The sequence below is a fragment of the Chionomys nivalis genome, chromosome 18 (assembly GCF_950005125.1).
Source record: "Chionomys nivalis chromosome 18, mChiNiv1.1, whole genome shotgun sequence".
NCBI lineage: Eukaryota > Metazoa > Chordata > Mammalia > Rodentia > Cricetidae > Chionomys > Chionomys nivalis.
This window is the reverse complement of record NC_080103.1, coordinates 20,303,448-20,324,544: the sequence shown is the minus strand read 5'-3', so window position 1 is coordinate 20,324,544 and position 21,097 is coordinate 20,303,448. Positions and strand designations below refer to the sequence as shown.

The following is a 21,097-nucleotide window of genomic DNA, read 5'->3' as shown; positions in this document are numbered from 1 at the left end:
CTCACTTTCCTTCAGCCCTTCCCGCAATGGGATTTCGGCTTTTTTTTTTTTTCCCTTCTTCTTCTTCTCGCGAGGAAAAAAATAAAATCGAGCAGGACAGAAAGCACTCCGCTCTCTTCTCGCGAGATTTGTGAGCGGCCATCTTGCTCCTGCCCCTGACAGTCTCCGGTCGGGGTCACAGGGACGTGAAGTCCGCTGCCTGGACCTTTGCAGACCATGCTGTCCCGGGTGGTACTTTCTGCCGCCGCCGCAGCGGGTGAGACATGTAGACCCCGGGCTGGTCTGTCAGGATGACTGGGAAGAAGCTAGGCCTGGGGCAACAGGGAGGCGGAAAGCGGGTGAAGAAAGGACCTCGTCGTTTGGGCCTGAGCAGAGCTGCCTGACCATGTAGGATCTCGGGGGACGTCGAGAAGGGATGCGTGGGACCGAGGAAGGTGGAAACTGAATTTCACCTTGACTTTGCTAACCTGCGCCTTGTGTTGTTTGCAGCCCCGTGCCTGAAGAACGCGGCTGTCCTGGGACCAGGGTAAGTGTCGCCGTGACCTATTACTCCGTTTCCTTTTCTTAGCTTTAAGCCAGAAATTACTTTTTTCCTTCCATTTGGCGAACCTAAATCCTCATTCAGACGCTTGTTCTTCTAATTGCCTTGAACGTTGTCATCTCCCCCTGTGACAGACACCCGGAGACGGTAAGGCTCGCCCCGCACTGTGACCTTCAGCAACACCCAGCTCAGAATCAGTCACTAGCTCACACTCAAGAACAGATCTGGTTAAATATAACACATTATGTTGTTTTGATTGTCTCCCAGATTTCTGCCTTCTGTTACCATATCAGGAGTCAGAAATCATGCGTTGTTTGGTAATGTTTGTCTTGACTATCACAGAATGAGGAAAACTGAGTAACTTACACCACAGCTATGTCTAACAGTTTACAGGCTCCAAAGGTAGAGCGGGCTACACCTGGCTCCTCCTCTTAGCTGTGACACCTCACTTAGAGCCGTATATAATAGTTTATGAAATATAAGAGAATTAATTCTTGTAAAACTCAAAACGGTGCTTAGTACATTGTGTGTATCAGAAATATTGGCGCTGCTGCAGGTAAAATTCTTTTCTTAAAACATATCAGGGTGTGCATGAAGTGTTTTAACTCCCAAACTTAATCATACAGCTTTCAAAGTTTACTAACTACAGAATGCTTGAAAAAGCTGGCCTCGTTTAGGTGTGATTGTCTTGTGTGTGCAATAAAGTGAGACTGCAATTGACTGCTTTTGACTTAACGGAAAAGCCACGCCAAACATTGAAAAATCGCAGTGTGGGCCTTAGCACTGCCAGATATAAATTATGGCACAAGCGATAAGTGAATTACGTGCAGAAGATACAAGAAGCACCTCCGTTTCTCCTCTGTCACCCTGTGTTCTCTAGCGCATCAGCAAGGCTTGGCCTCGAGCTGTGCTTTCGCTCTGACTATGCCCACTACCATTACTATGGCAGGAGCAGTTAAGGACCCTTTAGTCTTCTGGTTTTATCCTGGTACAGATAAATGTACATTCTCGATGTAACAGAAATTATGACAGTCCCCCACCTAAAACCTTCGGAGCTCATATCCCTCTTGAAATAAAATCGAAACTTAGCAAAACCAAGAAACTCCACTGGAATCAACCGCATCTATATCTTGGTTGTCCTCATCCTTCCATGTTTTGCTTTATGTTCTAGTCGTACCAGCCTTGCTATTTCTCTGAGGAAATGCCAAGCTCCTTCTTTTTTCCCTTTGAGAATTACGTTTTTATTTATGTGCATATGTGTGTGCATGCATGTATGTGTGTGCACTTGCTTGCACACAAGTGTTTCTACACAAATGCTTGCAAAGGCAAGAGGCTGTTAGATCTGGAGCTGGATTTAAGAGTGGTTGTGAGCAACCCAGCATAGGTGCAGGGAACTGAACTCTGGTCCTATGGAAGCACAGCAAACACTCTTGACTGCTGGGTCATCTTTTCAGCCCTATGCTTATTTGTCATCTTTTCAGCCCTATGCTTATTTTGGTTGCCATTTGTTTTTGTATGAAATACTAGCTTTTATAAGGACATTTTTATACAAGTGTATAATGTAGCTTGAGCAAGCATAGCCCCCCTTTGCTCATCTTTTTCTCTCCCCTACCCCATTAGTCTTCATTCTTCTGTACAGTTTGGCTTCGACTTTCATGTTATGTACATGCTGTGTGTATCTATGTAAAATCTGATATCTACAAATGAAAGCAAACATGATATTTTTATTTTTCTGAGACTGAATTTGTCTTATGATAATCTCCAGTTATATCTGTTTTCTCATCCTGTATAGTTGAATAAAATTTCACTGTGCATATAGCACATTTTCTCCGTCCATCCATTCCTCTGTTGGCAGGCACCTAGATGGCCTTTATAATTTAGCTATTGTGAATAGTGCTGCGTTAAGCACTGATGTACAAGTGTTTCTGTGGTGTGCTGACTTGGATATCTTGGCATAAATATATAGGAGTGGTCTAGCTGAGTCATGATCTATTTTTAGTTTTTTATGCGCCCTTCATATTGATCTTTTTGGGGGGCTGGACTTCATTCCCACCAGCAGTGTATAACATTTCTAACTTTCTTTTTATTTATTCTCTGTGTCTTTCATAACATGTATCTCCATTGCCTTCATTTTCCCATCTCTTCCTATCTGCCCTCTGACCTTGTAACCTCCCCCCTAAATATAATAAAACTTAAGAGAAGAAGGAAAAATCAATCTCATGGAAGCTGTAGTGTGACACAGTGAGTCGTTCAGTAACCTTTTATTCGTATATCCTTTCTCACAAGTGTTCTTTACAAAGAGTCATTGGTCTGGTTCAAGGCCTCTGCTTTCTTACACTATCAGTGCTGGGTCCTCACTGGAACTCATCTTGGCTAGCCCACTGTTGCCCTATGGTGTGGAGATCCTGCAGCTTTGGGTTTGCAGGACAGGTCCCTTCATGTGCTCCAGCAGATCATAGATGGGGTGGATATTGGGATGGACCAGTTCATAACCCTAGTTCTGGGCCTGGGTAGTTGCAGGTTATAGTTGCAGGAAAGCCCACCAGCTCTCCCTTGTCCTCACCACCAGCTCTCCTGCATTGCCCTGGCTAGTTCTGCCTTCATGTCCTCAGGGTTGATTCTCCCACACCCACACTTCCAAAGTCAGTCTACTGTGTTGCCTGGGGGCCTCTCTCCCAAGTGTTGTAGCTGATTATAGCACAATTAATAAAAACCCAGAGACTGGTATTGGTGTTCTACCTGAAGGTCTGAAAAGCAAAACAGCCAGTCACTGGTTCTTATCTCTTATCTCTACCTTAGGCCATAGTGGTGATCCTGTCTTCAGGAATCTCAGAATGAGACTGTGTGAGAACTGTCTCCTCCCATCTCTATTCCTGTCTAGTGCAGGGATTAAAGGTGTGTCTGCCTGGACTGTAAGGCTGACCAGTGGGGCTGTTTTACTCTCTGAACTTCAGGCAAGCTTTATTAAAATACAAATGAAATATCACTGCAGCTGATGAGTAGGGACAACTCCCCCCTCTCCTATGACCTCAGGACCAGCTTTCCCACCTGCTTCAGGCATTGATTGGAGAGGAGGGGGGCAATGTGGTAGAGTTCTTGTTTGGTTGGTTTTGGTGTTTGGGTTGGGTTTTTGGGGTTTTTTTGTTTGTTTTTGCGGGGGGGACTTTGGTTTTTCGGGTGCAGCCTTTGCACTGTTGTGGAGCTTACTTTGTGGATCAGGCTGGTCTCAAACTCAGAGGTTTGCCTACCTCTGCCTCCTGAGTGCTGGGATTAAAGGCGTGTGTCACCCCAGCTTCATTGTGGTTTTTATGTTCCTGTGGCTGGTGATATTGAACCATTTTTCTTTGAGGCAGAGCTTCCCTCTGTAGCACTGGCTGGCCTGAAAATTGCTATGTAGTAAACCAGGCTGCTCTCAAGGAGATTCACCTTCCTTGATTAAAGGCCCAGCTTTTTTCTATGTTTATTCGCCTTTTGAGTTTGGCCATTTCATTGGCCCATTAATTGACTAAGGTGTATTTCTTATAATTTAGGGGTTTTGTTTTGGGGGGGAATTTGTCATTTTATTTTTTATTTTCTAGATACTAATTATGTTAGAATTACCAAGATTTCCTCATTCTGTAACTGTCTCTTCATTCAGTTTCTTCCTTTGCTGTAAAGAAGCTTTTTAATTTTATAAAATTTCATGTCAGTTCTTGGCATTATTTCCTGAATAATTAACTCCCGCAGAAAGTACTTGCCTGTGTTTGTCTGAAAGCTTTTGTTAGTTTAGGATAGGTTTTTGTACAGGCTGAGAAATAGCGATCTAGCTTCATTCCTCTGCATGTGGATATCCATTTCTCCCAGCATCATTTGTTGAAGTGTTTCTTTGTAGAGGATATGCTTTGAGGTATCTGGAAGACTATTTGGATTTGGCTGTCATTAAATAAAGGCATTCCAAGCAGAAGCAGCAAAATAAGGCAAGTGCTTTTGAGAGATGTGAATAGTCATATGAGTAAAGGTAGGGCACCAACGAAAGGTGAAGATGCCCAGTTTGCAGGAACTGGGTCAGCTGTGCTATATTGTTTGTTTCCTGTGAATAGAAAAGAGCATGCTGAGGTCAGCCTGCTGTCAGGTTCTTGTTTTAGAAGCATGGGCAGTAATAGGGAAGAAGGAGCTACCTTAAAGGAGTATTTGGCAAGAAGAGCCATCAGGTTTGGGGATGTTAAAATAGTTTAAGAAAGAGAAAATGAAGGCTTCAACTGAGATAACCTTGGCAAACTGAAAAGGCCTGTTTCACAGAGCAGTCCATCAAAGGGAATAATATTCAGAGTCACTATTCTCAGCATCAGGTTGCCGACACTGCTGGGGAACCCTACTACCTGACAAGTTCCATTCTAAGAATGTTGTGTATATGAACTCACTCTTCACAGTGGCCTTGTAAAATTATGTTTTATATCTTACATAAAGAAATCTGAGCTTACACAAACTTAAGTTCTGGGTGCTGGTAAGCTGGTTCAGGTTAAGATACCTGTCTCTAAGCCTGACAGGTAATCCTGAGTTCTGTTTCCCAGACCCATGTGGTGGAAGGAGAGAAACAGCTCCTGCATGTTGTCCTCTGATCCTCATGTGGTGGTGGTGTGTGTGTGTAGACACAAACAATACAAAAAGGAAGAATAGAAATTTTTAAAAACTTAAAATTCTTTGCTCAAAACCTAGTGGTTGGTCTAAGATTTTTAACTCAGGGCATCTGCCTGTATTCCTTTCTATTGTGTTTCATTGCTCCTGATTGACATACAACGTCCTCGGTAAATGATCCATAGCCTTACACAAAGATTTCAGTGGAGGTTTCAAGTGTCTTATTAAGTCACTGCCCTGGACCTTCCTATTTCTCTTCTCTTTCTGTTGTGACAATAGGTAGCACCTCAATCTTTATCCCCATTCGTTATTTTTGTTAATTGTTCATACATTGTGTTTTCTCTGAAAATTTGGTTTTAAATTTGTATAATGATTCTTTGTAGGGTAGTACAGGCGACAAGGGTCTTTCACACAGGACAGCCACGTCTCGCCCCTGTACCACCTCTTCCTGAATATGGAGGAAAAGTACGTCTTGGGCTGATTCCTGAAGAATTTTTCCAGTTCCTTTACCCTAAAACTGGCGTAACAGGTGAGCATTGCCCAGGCTTTAGTAATACATTTGAGTGCTTCTGTTAAAATCAAGTCAGTTCTTTTATCAGAAGAAATTATAGTGTTTCCATATATTTATAAAAATAAAACCCTTTAACTTCTCTTTGAAATTTTGTTTCATGATTTTAATTTACTTTTATACCTTTGTTTCTATTTATTGACATGCTAATCATACTGATTTCTTTGATTTCCTTGCAGGCATTGTTCTAACCATACAGTACTGAACTAAGTTTAAGTTTCTGATATTGTACAACATATATTATAGGATAACTATTTTAAAAATAATACCTGTATGTTATACAGTCAGGTGACAAAAGGGGCTATAACTAAAAATACGGCAGGTGAGACTTAGAGATAGGGTATATGTGCACATTTCAACAAGTAGGAACATCCTCCCTCATTGATTGCTTTTATAAAAAGGCATAAACTTTAGAATCATGCTTTTTATAATGGCTGATTTCACTTTCATTATTTAATACTTAGACATTCCCATGAGAACGTTTTTATTGTCTGGAAGACCTAGAAAAGTGATTTGTAAGGATGTTCCCCACTTGTGGCTGAACTCGATTGCAGCTTAGGTCTCTTGGCTGAGCTACCTTTCTTTGTCTCTGCACACTGCCTTTCTTCCATGGAACACTGGAAACCCAAAATTTGTTTTTAGTTGTAGACTGGTCTAAAATAGCACTTCTTTATCAGACATTGAAGAAAATGGGTGTCTTCAGATCTTCATAAATTATTAAAATGTTAATATAGTGGGCCTTTTTTTATGAACTCATATTTAAAATTCATAAACTAAAGACAGTGGAGGCAAAGGAACCTGAAACTTTCAGAAATCTGGGTTCGGTATAGTTGGAACTATAACTCTCACTGTTGTGATACTTGTCAAATTATTTGTCCCTACTGCAGCTCAGACTACAGGGCTGTTCTTACAAGCCTTGTGTCCCATCCTAACATCTGGTAAGATACCAAGGGAAATGTTATGTAAATATTTGTGTTCTAAACACTATAACTTAAAAATCCTGATAGTGTAGACACTTAGGTGTACATGGTGGCACCCCTGTGATCCCAACCAGAAGATTGCCACAGGAAGTTCAGTGTCAAACAGGGTTACAGAGCAAGACTGCCTGGGAGGTGTGAGGCAGGGAGGATCACTTTAGTTCCACTCTATGCACTGGTATAAATTTCAACTTTTTAAGATTTATATTTTTATGTGTGTGTTTTGCAAGCAGTGTTCTTGGAGGCCAGAAGAGGGTGTTAGAACTGGAGTTACCAAAGATTGTGAGCCGCCATGTGGGTGTTAATTCAAGCCTAGGCTCTCTGCAAGAGCAGCATATGCTCTTAACCACTAAGCCATTTTTCCAACCCCATAAATTCCAACTTTTAAAAACCTAAAAAGAATGCCAGACATCAATAAGAATTCTGAAGCCTGGCAGAGGTGGTATATGCCTTAATCCCAGCACTTGGGTGGCAGGGGAAGACAGGTCTCTGAGTTCAAGGATGGTCTGATCTACAGGGCAAGCTCCAAGACAACCAGGGCTACACAGAAAAACTTTGTCTTGAAAAGTCGGAGGCGGGGGGTATAATGTGTGTCCTAAATCCTCTTTCTAAATTCAGTCTTTTTTTTCTTAAGTAACTATATAATTAGTTGCCTAAAGAAGTTGAGAATTTTGAGAACATAATTCTTTTTATGTGTATATATATTTTATAATAATCGGTTTTTCTCTTATGGTTTCTGTACTTTATATTATTTCTGTTTTATCAGCATTGAGAAGAAGGTACTCTTTCCCATTTGAGGAAACAAAGTTCAGAGTTTATTTTGATTTGTTTCTGATGGGTTGTATAGTCATGATACAGATTTCCTTCAGTTCAAATCTTTATTCTTTCAGCTCTGGGTACTACTAAAACTGTATGTGTATAATCTGATTATTATCTTTAACTTTGCCTGGAAGTAACCAAATGCACAGTAGGCATAACATATAAGGTAACTCTTTGTTCTTCTAGGACCCTACGTGCTTGGAACTGGGCTTAGCTTGTATTTTCTGTCCAAAGAAATATATGTGATTACCCCAGAGACCTTCTCTACCATAACAGTAGTAGGGTTGATTGTCTATGTGATTAAGAAATATGGTGCTTCTATTGGAGAATTTCTTGATAAACTTAATGAGGTAAGAATCTTTAACTTTGTTTCCCACTTTTGACTATAGCATAAACATCCCAGTTATCTAATACAATTATTATTTATAGGAATGTTAGAGGAAAAAGTACCCCAATAACTATTGTTACCATGGTTACAGTCATGTTGCAGTTAGTTACTGCTTTGATGTAAAATTGAAATTTACTGAAGTCTTCAGATTTTACTAATGTTTTTCTCATTTCTAAAAATGAGAGTATATTTATTTTGCCTCTTTTTAGTAAAAAAAAATGTATAAAATTGCCAAATAATACATTTTAAAAGCATGCTTAATTCTCTATATTGTGTATCAACTGGGATAAATTGGAACACAGTTATTACTTTAGACTTAAAAACTATGCTTCCATTGTGTTTGGTTGGTTGGTGGTGGTGGGACCCTGGTAAGGGCTCTCGCATAGCACAGACTGACCTTACACTTTTCTGTAAAGTCAAGGCTGACCTTGAATTCCTGAATTCCTTAACGTCTGTCTCCCTGGTGACAGAATTTTCTTTAATTTTTTAAGACAAGGTCTCTATGTATCCATTGCTAGCCACTATGTGGACCAGGCTGATCTTGAACATGGGGACATTCTGCTTCTGACAGTTACCTTTATGTCCTTTGATTGTATTCATTCTTCATTACCTGCTTCCATCCCTCCTCCCAAACAAGTCCTTTTCCTGCTTTTGTTTTTGTGACTCATGTAGTTTAGTGTTGCTTGCGTGAGCATAGGTGGGGTTTGTGTAGAGAAGCATGGGCAGTTACCAGTAGGAATACTGGTAATAGAGAATGGCTCTCCCTCGGCAACCATTCACTGCCGTAGTGAAGTGTGGGGCTTCATGAGTCCCTCCCCACCCATGACTGAATGTTGACAGCTCAGTCTTGCACAGGTAAAATAATCACAGCTGCTGTTAATTCATTAGTGCAATAACCGTGTCATGTCCTAGCATTCCTCCATATCTACCAGCTACTAGATTCATCCCACTTCCTCTTCCTTGGTGTTCCCTGAGCCTTGGTGAAAGTGATACAGATGTCGCGTTTAGGGCTGAGCACTCCACAGTCATGTGGTCTTGGCACTTTGACTGAGTAATGAGTCTCATAGTTACCACCCACTGAAAGCAAGTTTCTCTGACGAAGGCTAAGAGCTGCACTTATCTATGGGTATAGCATAAATATGCAGAAAGCAGTTGGACGCTATATTCATTTTAAAATAAAAAAACAAGAATATGTTATATCCTCCTCAGCCATGGAATATTGACTAGATTTACAGACTCATGCTTAAATTCCTTCCTGTGCAATAGAAAATGCAATGGTCAAATGCAATTAAAAAATGGTTGATTACTGCCATAATAGTTCATATTGTGACATTGAACATAGCTTCCTTGGCAGGTTGGTGTTGCAGATTGAAGGATTTAGATCTAGGAAAAAAACCACTGATGACTTTTCTTCCTCAGCAGTCTACCTAGCACTTTCAGGCATTGTAAAAGCTAGCCAGCAGAGAAAAAAATTCCCATCTTAGTTCAAGCTATATTTCTCTGTCCTGCAACCAAAGTGTCCTCAGCAGTAGCATCTTAACTATCTCATTCTAGTGCTCAGTCAAGAGCATTGGAAATAGATTGTATTGGGGTTCTGAAGCCTTCATGACCAACAACTTCGTGTCTCATACCTGGCACTGGGATTTTTGTTTTTAAGTCCAAGGACTTCTAGGAGCGATATGATCCACCTATGCAGGCTATCTCTGTTCAAGCTCTTTCATTATTATTACCATTATTATAATAATACTTTAATTAACTTGCAGAATAGCAAGTTTTTGTGTGACTTTTCCAATATCCATAGTTTGAATTAATCCTACATCCTCCTACCTTGGTCTTTTTCAGTCAATGTTATATATCACTCATAGGCAATACTTCTGAAGATTTGTGTGTTTCCCTGTATGTGTCTTTCTTCATGGGCATTTTCATAAATGAAGGCTAAAACAGAGCATAAAATGAATCTTTTTCGTACCATTTATGCTTCTACTGACATTGTACTATCATAATTACAGGAAAAAATTGCTCAACTAGAAGAAGTAAAGCAAGCAACTATCAAACAAATCCAGGATGCAATTGACATGGAGAAGGCACAGCAGGCACTGGTTCAGAAGCGCCACTACCTCTTCGATGTTCAGAGGGTAGGTTTCAGTAACTTCTAAGGATAGTGACGTTGAGAGAGAGAGAGAGAGAGAGAACACACACTACTGTCTGAGGAGAGAATGAAGCTCAACAGTAGATCACTTCTCTTCCGTGGGCAAGAAAGCCTTAACACTATCAGAAATTCAGAATATTTTGAGGAATGATTAAATTTTTGAGATGGGTTTTATTTTATATAAAAACAAAGATTTGACTAGAAGTTAGCAGTTATAATTATGTAGCTATTTAAGAACTGCTAAGTGAAAAACTACATAGGATTGTTCTAAAATTAGAAACAGTATAAGGTATAAAAGAATATATTTTGATTCATACAAAAGGAAAATAATAAGTTAGGGCTGATTTTTTTAAAAGGCATGCACTGTGTAAAAAAGGCCAAAGGTGAAATACATTCTGTGTATTTCATACATACTTGAATAAGAAAATCTTTTTATTTATTTTTAAAAATTTCCGCCTCCTCCCTGCCTCCCATTTCCCTCTCCCTCCCCCTGCACCCCCCTCCCTCTCCAGTCCTAAGAGAGCAGTCAGGGTTCCCTGCCATGTGGGAAGTCCAAGGTCCTCCCCCCTCTATCCAGGTCTAGGAAGGTGAGCATCCAAACAGACTAGGCTCCCACAAAGCCAGTACATGCAGTAGGATCAAAACCCAGTGCCATTGTCCTTGGCTTCTCAGTCAGCCCTCGTTGTCCGCCATATTCAGAGAGACCGGTTTTATCCCATGCTTTTTCAGTCCCAGTCCAGCTGGCCTTGGTGAGCTCCCATTAGGTTAGCCCCACCGTCTCAGTGGGTGGGTGCACCCCAAAAGTAACACTACTAGAACCCAAGGCAGACATCAAACCACACACTAATAATAGGAGAATTCAACACACCTCTCTCACCAATGGACAGGTCAATCAGGCAGAAACCTAACAGAGAAATAAGAGAATTTATGGAGGTAATGAATGAATCAAATGGACTTAACAGACATCCATAGATCATTCCACCCAAATAGGAGAGAATATACCTTCTTCTCTGCAGCTCATGGAACCTTCTCGAAAATTGACCACATACTCGGTAACAAAACAAACTTCCACAGTTACAAAAAAATATTAGTAACCACCTGTGTCTTATCGGATCACCATTGATGAAAGTTAGAATTCAACAACAATGCTACCCCCCAGAAAGCCTAAAAACTCGTAGAAACTGAATAGTCAACTACTGAACCACACCTGGGTCAAGGAAGAAATAAAGAAAGAAATTAAAGTCTTTCTTGAATTCAATGAAAACGAAGACTCAACATACTCAAACCTATGGGACACGATGAAAGCAGTGCTAAGAGGAAAGTTCATAGCACTAAATGCCCACTTAAAGAAAACGGAGAAAGCACACATTGGAGACTTAATAGCCCACCTGAAAGCTCTAGGAAAAAAAAAAGCAGACTCACCTAGGAGGAGTAGAAGACTGGAAATAATCAAACTGAGGGCTGAAATCAACAAACTAGAAACACAAAACAATTCAAAGAATCAATGAAACAAAAAGCTGGTTCTTGGAGAAAATCAACAAGATTGACAAACCCCTATCCAAACTAATCAAACGGTAGAGAGAGAACACGCAAATTGGTAAGATCAGAAATGAAAAGGGGGACATAACTACAGACACAGAGGAAATGCAGAGAATCATTAGATCTTACTACAAAAGCCTGTATGCCACAAAATTGGAAAATGTAAAAGAAATTGACATTTTTTTTTTTTTAGATAAGTACCATATACCAAAGTTAAACCAAGACCAGGAGAACAATTTAAATAGACCTGTTAGTCGCAAAGAATTAGAAGCTGTTATCAAAAACCTCCCTACCAAAAAAAGCCCAGGACCAGATGGTTTCAATGCAGAATTCTACCAGAACTTCCAAGAAGAAAATCTTAACATTTGCTATTAAATAATTTGATTCTTAACATACACTCAGAAAGTATATCTAGGAAGCAGTAGAGCTTTTAATTGTACCCAGAGCTTAATTAGGTTCTAAAATTAGAAATGTGTCAGATATTTTGTCTTTTTTTTTTTTTTTTGAGCTTAGTATTTTGTGCCTAATACTTAAAGGTAAGTTGTCTCATATTGAAATTGTACATTAAAGAAGCACACAGTGTGGGGCTAAAGAGATGCTTCTGCAGTTGAGAGCAACAATGCTCTTAACTCAGGTGTTGTTGGATTGGAATGCAAAAATGTTGGCTTTTTTACTCTTTTGGCGGGGTCAGGGGGTCTGTCTCCAAGCTCCCAAATGAATTATACATGGAAAGACTTAATCTTTCTTATTTATGACCATTCTTAGCTTGACTTGTTTCTAGCCAACTTTCCTCAACTTAAATTATATCATCTACCTTTGCTTCTGGGCTTTTACCTTTCTCTATTTCTGTATATCTTTCTTTCCTTTTTACTCTGTGGCTGGGTGCTTGGCCCCTAGTGTCCTCCTCTTCTTGTTTTCTTACTCCTCCTCTTTCTAGATGTCTCCTATTTATACTCTCTGCCTGCCAGTCCCACCTATCCTTACTCCTGCCTCACTATTGGCTGTTCATCTCTTGATTAGACCATCAGGTGTTTTAGGCAGGCCAAGAACCACAGCTTCACAGAGTTAAACAAATGCAATATAAACAAAAGAGTATGGGCGTTTGTAGCCTGATTTCATGTGTTCAGATTTTAGCTTCACAATTTATTGGCTCTGTAACCTTGGGCAAGTTCAACTTTCTGCCTTAGTTTCTCTCTGTAAAATACATACACTGATGTATTTATAAAACTGGACTAAATTGACACAAACACAAGCATGTTTAGAACATAGTAGTTACTTAGTAAATATGAGCTACTATTCAAACATATATACAGAGAGAGAATGCATGAGAGAGCGAGAGACTGCACTATTTGTAGTAGAAAACATTGGAAACAGCCTAACCTATTAGATTTTGGGTACATGAATCCAGTGTACTTTAAAGTTGAGGAGGGTGGAATATCATTAGGAAAGTGATATGTGTATGCATGTATCTCTGTTGGGTTTGTTAAATATTTCTGGGGAAGAATGTAAGAAATGCAGGAAAATGATAGCCTGTGCCACGTGCTGTTTTACTACCTGCATATTAGAAGAATTTTACATAAACATGAGAAATGGAGTATGCTAGCTAGAAAATCTCCCAGAACAGAAGTACTCTTTCATGGGTGCAAAACATTTCTTAATTAAATGCAAACCATTTAATTCTTCCCCTCAGAATAATATTGCCTTGGCCTTGGAAGTCACCTACCGGGAACGGCTCCATAGAGCATATAAGGAGGTAAAGAATCGCCTGGACTACCACATTTCTGTACAGAACATGATGCGTCGCAAGGAGCAAGAGCACATGATAGACTGGGTGGAAAAGCATGTGGTGCAGAGCATTTCTGCACAGCAGGTACGTGACCTTTTGTAGCATCTGTGGGTGGACTGGTATTCTGGCAATAATATGCTGTTTAATGTGTGTGTGTGTGTGTGTGTGTGTGTGTGTGTGTGTGTGTGTGTGTGTGTGTGTAGTTGCAGGGGTTGGGGTGGAGGCAGTTCCTTCCCTCTACCGTGCAGTTCCCAGGGAGTACACTCAGGAGGTTTTCAGGTTTGGAGGCAAGTGTTTTTGTCTATGGTCGTAGTTACTTTTCTTCTTCTTTGACAAAGCACCATGACCAAGCCAACTTATAAAAGGTTTAATATGGGGCTCATGGTTCCAGAGGGTAGTAGACTCCATGGCATCATGGTAGGTGGCAGGCATGGCAGTAGCTGAGAGCTTACATCTGAGCCACAACATAAAACAGAGAAAAGGGCTGGGCCTGGCATGAAATTTTGAAACTTCAAAGCCTACCACAGTGGCAAAACATTTATACACATAAAATAAATCTTATTTTAAAAAGGTGATGAAAAAGAAGAAAAACAAGGTCTATCAGAATTTGATGGATTGTAACATGTACCTTATTTTAAATACTTAGAAAATACCCCAAAAAAATATAATGGAAAAAGACCGATAATTATTTTCTTTCTTTAAGTGTTTTTATTAGGAGTTCATGTGTGTGTGCATGGATGTACCTAAAATCCTCTGGAATTACCTGATGTGGGTGCTGAAAACCGAACTCGGGTCCTTTGGAAGAGTAGGAAGTGCCCTTGACTGTTGAGCCATCTCTCCAGCCCCAATTATTTTCATTATTAATAATTTTTTATTACTAGTATTTGTTGGTTGGTCTTCTTCAATGAACTATGATTACCCAAACTAGCATCAGGTAAAGGTATTATAAGCATATCTGGCCTTAGTTCTCTGTAGATTTTACTCTTAAAAGCTGTGGGCCAAGGAAGTTTAGCTCCCAGGATTTGCTTCTAAAATAAATTACATCTTCCCTATGTTATATAATTATTTTCTCTTATAAACTTTTTTAGTAAGCTTTCCACATTAAGCAGTAATCTTTTTTTTTTTTTTTTCAGTTCAGTAGAAAATAAGCAGTAATCTTGAGGTTCTATTCTAGTAGGGATTATGTCACCTTTATGTTCTTCAGAGATTTAACCGAATTTCTTTTTCCTTGTCACAGGAAAAGGAGACCATTGCCAAGTGCATTTCAGATCTAAAGCTGCTTGCTAAGAAGGCTCAAGCTCAGCCAGTTATGTGAATGTAGCTATCTCAGTTGAGATGGCCAGAGAGAAATGGGAAGTAGTCTGTGTGAAGAACTCTTCCTGTATTGCTGTCTGTTGAAATCACAGTGTACCTTTCCTGAGAAATGATCGAGATTCATTTATTTAGTGACTTAACCCTATTGTCCAGTCAGGTATTTCTGATCCTTGTTGTGTATCTGGAGTTGACTGAAGATCACTTTTGAATAAGTAACTTGCAGTAACTTGCTGCCCGACTAAAATTACCAAGTTATAGTTTAAACTTGTAATTAGTTATACCATCTTGCAATAAAATGACATTTGAAACAGAATCTGTAAGTTTCATACTTTGAAGTAGCACTTTAGTTATTCTGAGTAAGAATTATATGATAAAAAATGTCCTGGGTAAAGAATTCTTGCCGTGTGTTCATGAGGACTGACTTTAAATGCCCAGGCCCATGTAAAAGCTGTGTGTGATAACACCCATCTGTAATCCTGGCACTCCTGTGAAGACGGTGAGAGGCAGAGACAGAAGAATCCCCAGAAGGCTTGTGAACCAGGATGGTATACACAGCAGCAAAAGATGCAAGGTTGTCTTCTTATCTCCACACGTGTACATACAAACTGACATGTACATACATGTAAGTTAAAAATTTTTAAAGATGTCACTGAACTAATTAGTATCTTGCTTATGAGCTGTTTCAGGAGAGAGCATAGTACTGAATTAAAGAACCACGAAAGAATACCAGTATTCAAAGATGTTGATCAGGAATGGCAGAAAAAACTAGCTGGTAGGCACATAAATATGGCTTGAATTTAATTTTACTCAGGGGTTTATGGGTGTGCTGTAATGAGTTATAGTGGTATCTGGACAAATACATCTTATGCAGAGTTTCCTTAATCAACTCCACTATCTGTCTACTTTTCCTAATTACTATGGTTACTCCAAATCCCATCCTTAGAATTGTACTGCATGTTCTACCTTGATAGTACCCAGGCCACAATTTCTATTACATGTATACAAATGGCTTCCTTGTCAAAAATTTAATCAGATGGCCAGTGTACAAAATTTCCCCAAATTTAAACAGATAAACATGGAAGAATTTGGCTTTTGCCTAGAGAATCTTGCGTAGTTTTGGGTGACTCCTCCCGGAGAAACTGTCCTCCACATAGAGAACTCAGATCTACTTTTAGACCTGTGTCAGTCTTACTAGCTCATCACAGCCTCCATAAGAGCCCTTAACGCAGACTGTGGGAGGCCAGCTCCCACAATCTGCTCCAGGGCATTGTGAAAGAAGACTTCAGAGTAGCGAGGGATTAGGAGAAAAACCTATCTGAATGCTAGACTTTCCCTGTAGGAGAGGAATAAATAAACACAGATGCTTTCTAATGGTAACTTTCTCTTTTCCTTTACCTTAAATAATCCTCTGAGACTCTCTTCACATCGCTAATTAGTTTTTACAGCTCCCTAATTGGCTCTACATAGTCCCTGTTATCGCTCTGCCCAGTACCCTCTGTCCAGTTCTCACAGCCAGAAATCTGAACAATTATATGTTACACTTTTCAACCCATTCTCACAACACAAATCCCATAGTTTCTCTTAGGCTAGGAAGGTCACTTTGACCAGCCAGTGTGCAATCAATCATACTGTGGTTTTCTACCATTCCTTTTGCCTGCATCTTTACTAAATGAGCCCTGCTCATTTCCCTATCTCTCCAATCACGGTTTTTATATGATGTGGTATAACCTTCCTTAAGAACTGTATTTTCAAATTGTATCCCAATCAAAACTCTTCCATGCAGGAGGGAGGGCCTTGTAATCGTTCACTCCAGCTGGGGAGCTATTGATAACTGATAGCCTCCGGGAAAGGAAGAGTCAATCTTCTTAAAGGGTGTAGCCCCTAGTAAGCTGACCATGCTCCAGTGGACTGCCCCACACCCATGAGAATATGAGCAACACAAATTAGACTAGATTAATTACTTTTTAAATAAAGGACATAAAGTTGGGAAGGAGTGGGTTAGAGTTAAGAGCAGTGATCAAAAAATTGTACGTATGTAATTCTCAGCAAAAATGTATTTTAAAACTCTTAGGCTGAAGAGTCTCAGCAGAAGAATCTCAAATGATGGAGAAATATTTTAATGTTTAACATCCTTAGTCACCAGGTAAATGCAAATAAAAACAACTCTAAAATTAAAAAAAAAAAAAAAAAACTCTTAGGCTGCAGAAATGTCTCAGCACTTAAGAGCACTGACTACTCTTTCTGGGGATGTAGGTTCAATTCCCAATACCCATATTGGAGCTCACAATTGTTCATAACGCCAGTTCCAGGGAATCTCCACAGGCACCAGCTATGCATGTAGTACACAGGCAAAACTTCCACATAAAAATTTAATCTTCCACACGTTTCTATTTTATAAACTATAAATGCAGTCACATAGCACATATTAGCTAACAATAATATATGTTATAGTCCCATAGATTTTAAAGAGTCTGAAAATTATTAGCATCTAGTGACGTCTATGGTAATGTCATACTTCAGACCATTACTTATATGTTGGCAGTGATGCCAGTGTAAACAAACGTGCTGCAAAAATACAGCACATACATCTGACACAGTGCCCAAGACTGGAAAGTGATAAAAGGCTTTACAATACTGTAGCTTTGACCACCATTTCAGACTGTACTACTTAGAAAGTTTACGCTGAAATAGTATGCTGTTTTACGCTGGTAGCAACTTCATTTATGTTTGTCAAATCTGCCCACTCTGAGAAAAGGTCTGGCTATATAGCCCAGGCCTTAAGCTTGTAGATCTTCCTTTCTCCCTCCTGAGTACAGAATTCATAGATCCCTCCTCACACCCGGCTTATCTACTCTCTTGATTGCATCTGGAGGCCATACTGAGTGATGCACCATCTTGAGTTTGTATGAGTCTAGGGTTTGTATGAGTACAGTCTCATCTTCACACAATGAACCCTGATAGCTGCATAGTTGCTAGATTCCAAAGACCTCCATACTCTCCTGGCTCTAGCCTATCTGTGTTTAGTGTCTCCTTCAAACACTGCCTAACCCCAGCCACCAATCCTTAGGTGGTCTATGGCATCTTTAAATGCGTGGGTTTAATCATTTTATTAATAAATGCTTATAAATAAATGAATCTTCTTGCCCCCTCAAAAGGGATTTCAATGCTCTGAACACACTTGAGTTCTCAGCCTGTTTAACATTTGACTCTTCATTTTTCTATGTCAGCGTCCTCTCCTTAATCAGACCTGATGCAAATTTTGAAGTCCTTGATGATGATGATGATGTCATTCATGCTGCTGTCAGTAGCTTCAGGGAGGTCAAGCAATAAACTCTTCTCTAGAAGTGAACTTTCCTCTGCGGTATGGCATTTGTGTGTAAAAATGTATGCCAACAAATGTCATGGTTATGGGGCCTTTACAAATGTGAAACTGGGGTGGGGGTGTGGCTTTATTGGTAGAGAGTTTGGCCAGCATGCTTGAAGGTCTGAGTTTAATCCCAGCACCACATAAACCAGGCATTGTTATGTGCTGTAATCCTGGCATGGTGGAGGTGGGGGGAGGGGGGACCGGAAGGTCATTGTCATCCATACCAGTTTAAGGCCAGCCTAGCCTCTGTGAGAAGAGACCCATTCTAAAGACAGAGAAGCCAGGGAATGGGAAAAAAATAGCATTGGTTTCAAAGAGGAAGTCTGTGGCTTGGACTTAAACATATCTTTGCGACACAGCTAGATGGTGACAGTGGCAGTGGAAGCAAACCCTGTTTCACCATTTCTGAAAAAGACGACGAGAAAGAGAAGCAAGTTTCGTCTTCGACAACTGCATCTTTTGACTGAAATTTTTCTGGAAAGGTAAATTCAAGGCCCTTCTAATCCATACGAAGTAATTTCTCATCAAAGGACATTTTATTTTTTACTTGGTGGTTTCTGGTTTCTTATTTGGTGGGTGAAGGATTGCATTGGAATGAGTGTGTGGCACAGGTCTCGTAGGTAAGTCTCGTAAGTCTCTTGTGCCAGATCAGACTGCAAACACCATTGTTTCTGGCTCAACTTCCTGCTTCTGTCACATGTTTGGATTACCATTATTTTCTTATGAAATAAAAAAAAAAATATTTGTGGTGTGTGTGTATGTGTGTGTGTGTATACATGTCAAGGACAATTTTAAGGTCAGTTCTTTCCTTTCACCTTTACATGGGATCCAGGAATTTAACTCCGGTTTCTAGAGTTGTGGGGTATGTGCCTTTACCTGCTGAGCCATTTCGCTGGCCCTTATGTTGGTAGTTTTTTTTGTTGTTGCTTTTGTTCTGAGGCAGGGTCTCACTATGTAGCCCTGCCTGGCCTAGAACTCAGGCTGTCCTTGAGCTCCAAGAGATCTACCTGCCTCTACCAAATGCTGGGATTAAAAATGTGAGTCAACCATGCCCGACTTGTTTTAGATTTTGGGGACAGCCTGTGTAATCCATGCTAGCCTTAACCTCATGGCAAGTCTCCTGCCTCAGGCAGTCAGTCTCTCAAGTGCTGGGATTACAAGTGTGTGCTACCACCTCTGGATGCATTATTGTTTTTGCCACCTGGATTTGTAAGTAGCTGTTTCTCTGTGGTGCTGTAAGATGGTTTCGTCTGCAGGGTAGAGTGGCCTAAGTTGTTTTTATGTGATATTATTTATTTGGATTGCCTGTTTGTATAAAGCCACTGCTACGAAAGCAGAAAGTCATGAGTAGCTTTTAATGTAAGATGTAGTGGAAATCCCCATTCCTCGGGAAGAAAACATTTCAACAATTTAACTATATATTTATAGAAATTACAAATATATATTATAATAAAATAAAGATGTGCTAATATTTTATGATGTTCTGAAATGAATACTATTGACTTGTTTTATTTTTATTTTATTTTATTTTGAGACATGATCTAGCCCTGACTGTCCTAGAACTCACTATGTAGACCAGGCTGACCTCGAACTCACAGACATCCCTTTGCCTCTGCTTTCCCAAGTGCTGGAATTAAAAGCATGTACCACCTCACACGACCAACATAAATTTCAAAAAGAACCAACGATTGATGGAAAAATCATGATCCCTGCTGATTCTGCATGGACTATGGTCTTTCTGTTTTCATAGTTCAGACTTCTCCCCAAATTTTCCTGTCAGTATTTCCTTTTGATCTGACAGTGGCAGATCTGAAAGTGCTTGCTGAGTGACCGGATGCGTTAAAGCGCTGCCTTGCTACTGTTTTAATGACTCTTGGGGACAGAAAACCGAGTTTGATTCCCTTGTAAAGGTGAAAGGAAAGGACTGACTTGAAAGTTTTCCTTGACAAGTACCCCCCCACACACACACACACCCCACAAAAGTCTTCCCTTGTCTAAGGATTGGGAACAATCACTTATGAGAGCTGATGGCTTAAAACATGTGAACCGTTTATGACATTTTCTGTCTAAATAAATCACCTTTAAATTCAGCAGAAATTGTAGAGCCCATTTTTTTTTGTCACAGGTTTGCCTAAATACTAATTAAAATTGGGGTCACCAAAAAAATAACCAGGGTTGTAGCCAAAATTTTATGCATACAAGCACCAGTCTCATTGTCAGTTATTAACACATCGGGAAACATTTGTGTAAGCTGGGAACTGGTTAAGAACGTCCATCTGTGCTCAATAACATGCTAGCACATGAGTCTGCTGCCAGAGTTTCAGTTCTTTCCGGTCAACTCTGATTTGAAAACACGAACGGGAAATTCCCATAAATAACAACTATGTTTTAAATAGCTTTTACCATGGTATATTGCTGTGATTACCGTGTTTTATTTTAGTTTTGTAGCCAATCCCTCTCTGTAATACTTTCTAAAGGAAACTTCACAGGTATGGCATGTGTACCGGTTGGTTCTGTGCGTCAACTTAATGATGTGCTAGAGTCATCAGAGAGGAAGGAGCCTCACTTGAGGAAATGCCTTCATGAGATCCAGCTGTAAGGCATTTTCTCATCTAGTGATCAATGGGGGAGGGTCCAGCCCACGGTGAGTGGTGTCATCTCTGGGCTGGTGGTCCTGAATGCTATAAGGCAGCCCGAGCAAGGCAATGGAAGTAAGTCAGTAAGCAGCACCCCTCCATGGCCTTTGCATCAGCTCCTGCCTCCAGGTTCCTGCCCTGTTTGAGTTTCTGTCCTGACTTCATCACTAATGATGAAGAGTAAGGTGGCAGTGTAAGCCAAAGAAATCCTTTCCTCTCCAACTTCGTTAGTAACAGTAAGGAAGACGACATGTATAAGAAAAAGCATGGTCTAGGCTGTCCAGGTTTGGGAACTGTCTTTGGTCTTTGACACATGTGCAACATCTTGCAAAGTATCTCTCACAAACAGGCTGGAGAAGTACTGCAGCAGAAAGGACAGTCCCCCTAAAACTGTTCTAT

The 21,097-nt window shown here is 40.1% G+C and overlaps 1 protein-coding gene across 1 annotated transcript; it reads left to right on the top strand.

The window, feature by feature from the left end:
- The first annotated feature begins 116 nt into the window (after positions 1 to 116).
- Atp5pb (ATP synthase peripheral stalk-membrane subunit b) lies at positions 117 to 15,008 on the top strand. Its single transcript, XM_057793690.1, has 7 exons — positions 117 to 256; positions 490 to 526; positions 5,539 to 5,684; positions 7,706 to 7,869; positions 9,917 to 10,042; positions 13,286 to 13,465; positions 14,619 to 15,008. The coding sequence occupies exons 1-7, from the start codon at positions 217 to 219 to the stop codon at positions 14,694 to 14,696; spliced, it is 771 nt and encodes a 256-aa protein (XP_057649673.1). The 5' UTR covers positions 117 to 216; the 3' UTR covers positions 14,697 to 15,008.
- The last annotated feature ends 6,089 nt before the right edge of the window (positions 15,009 to 21,097 follow it).

Coding starts and splice junctions, on each gene's coding strand:
- Atp5pb (XM_057793690.1), top strand. CDS start 217: ATGCTGTCCCGGGTGGTACTTTCTGCCGCCGCCGCAGCGG. Junction 527..5,538: donor GCGGCTGTCCTGGGACCAGG/GTAAGTGTCGCC, acceptor GATTCTTTGTAG/GGTAGTACAGGCGACAAGGG. Junction 5,685..7,705: donor CCCTAAAACTGGCGTAACAG/GTGAGCATTGCC, acceptor TTGTTCTTCTAG/GACCCTACGTGCTTGGAACT.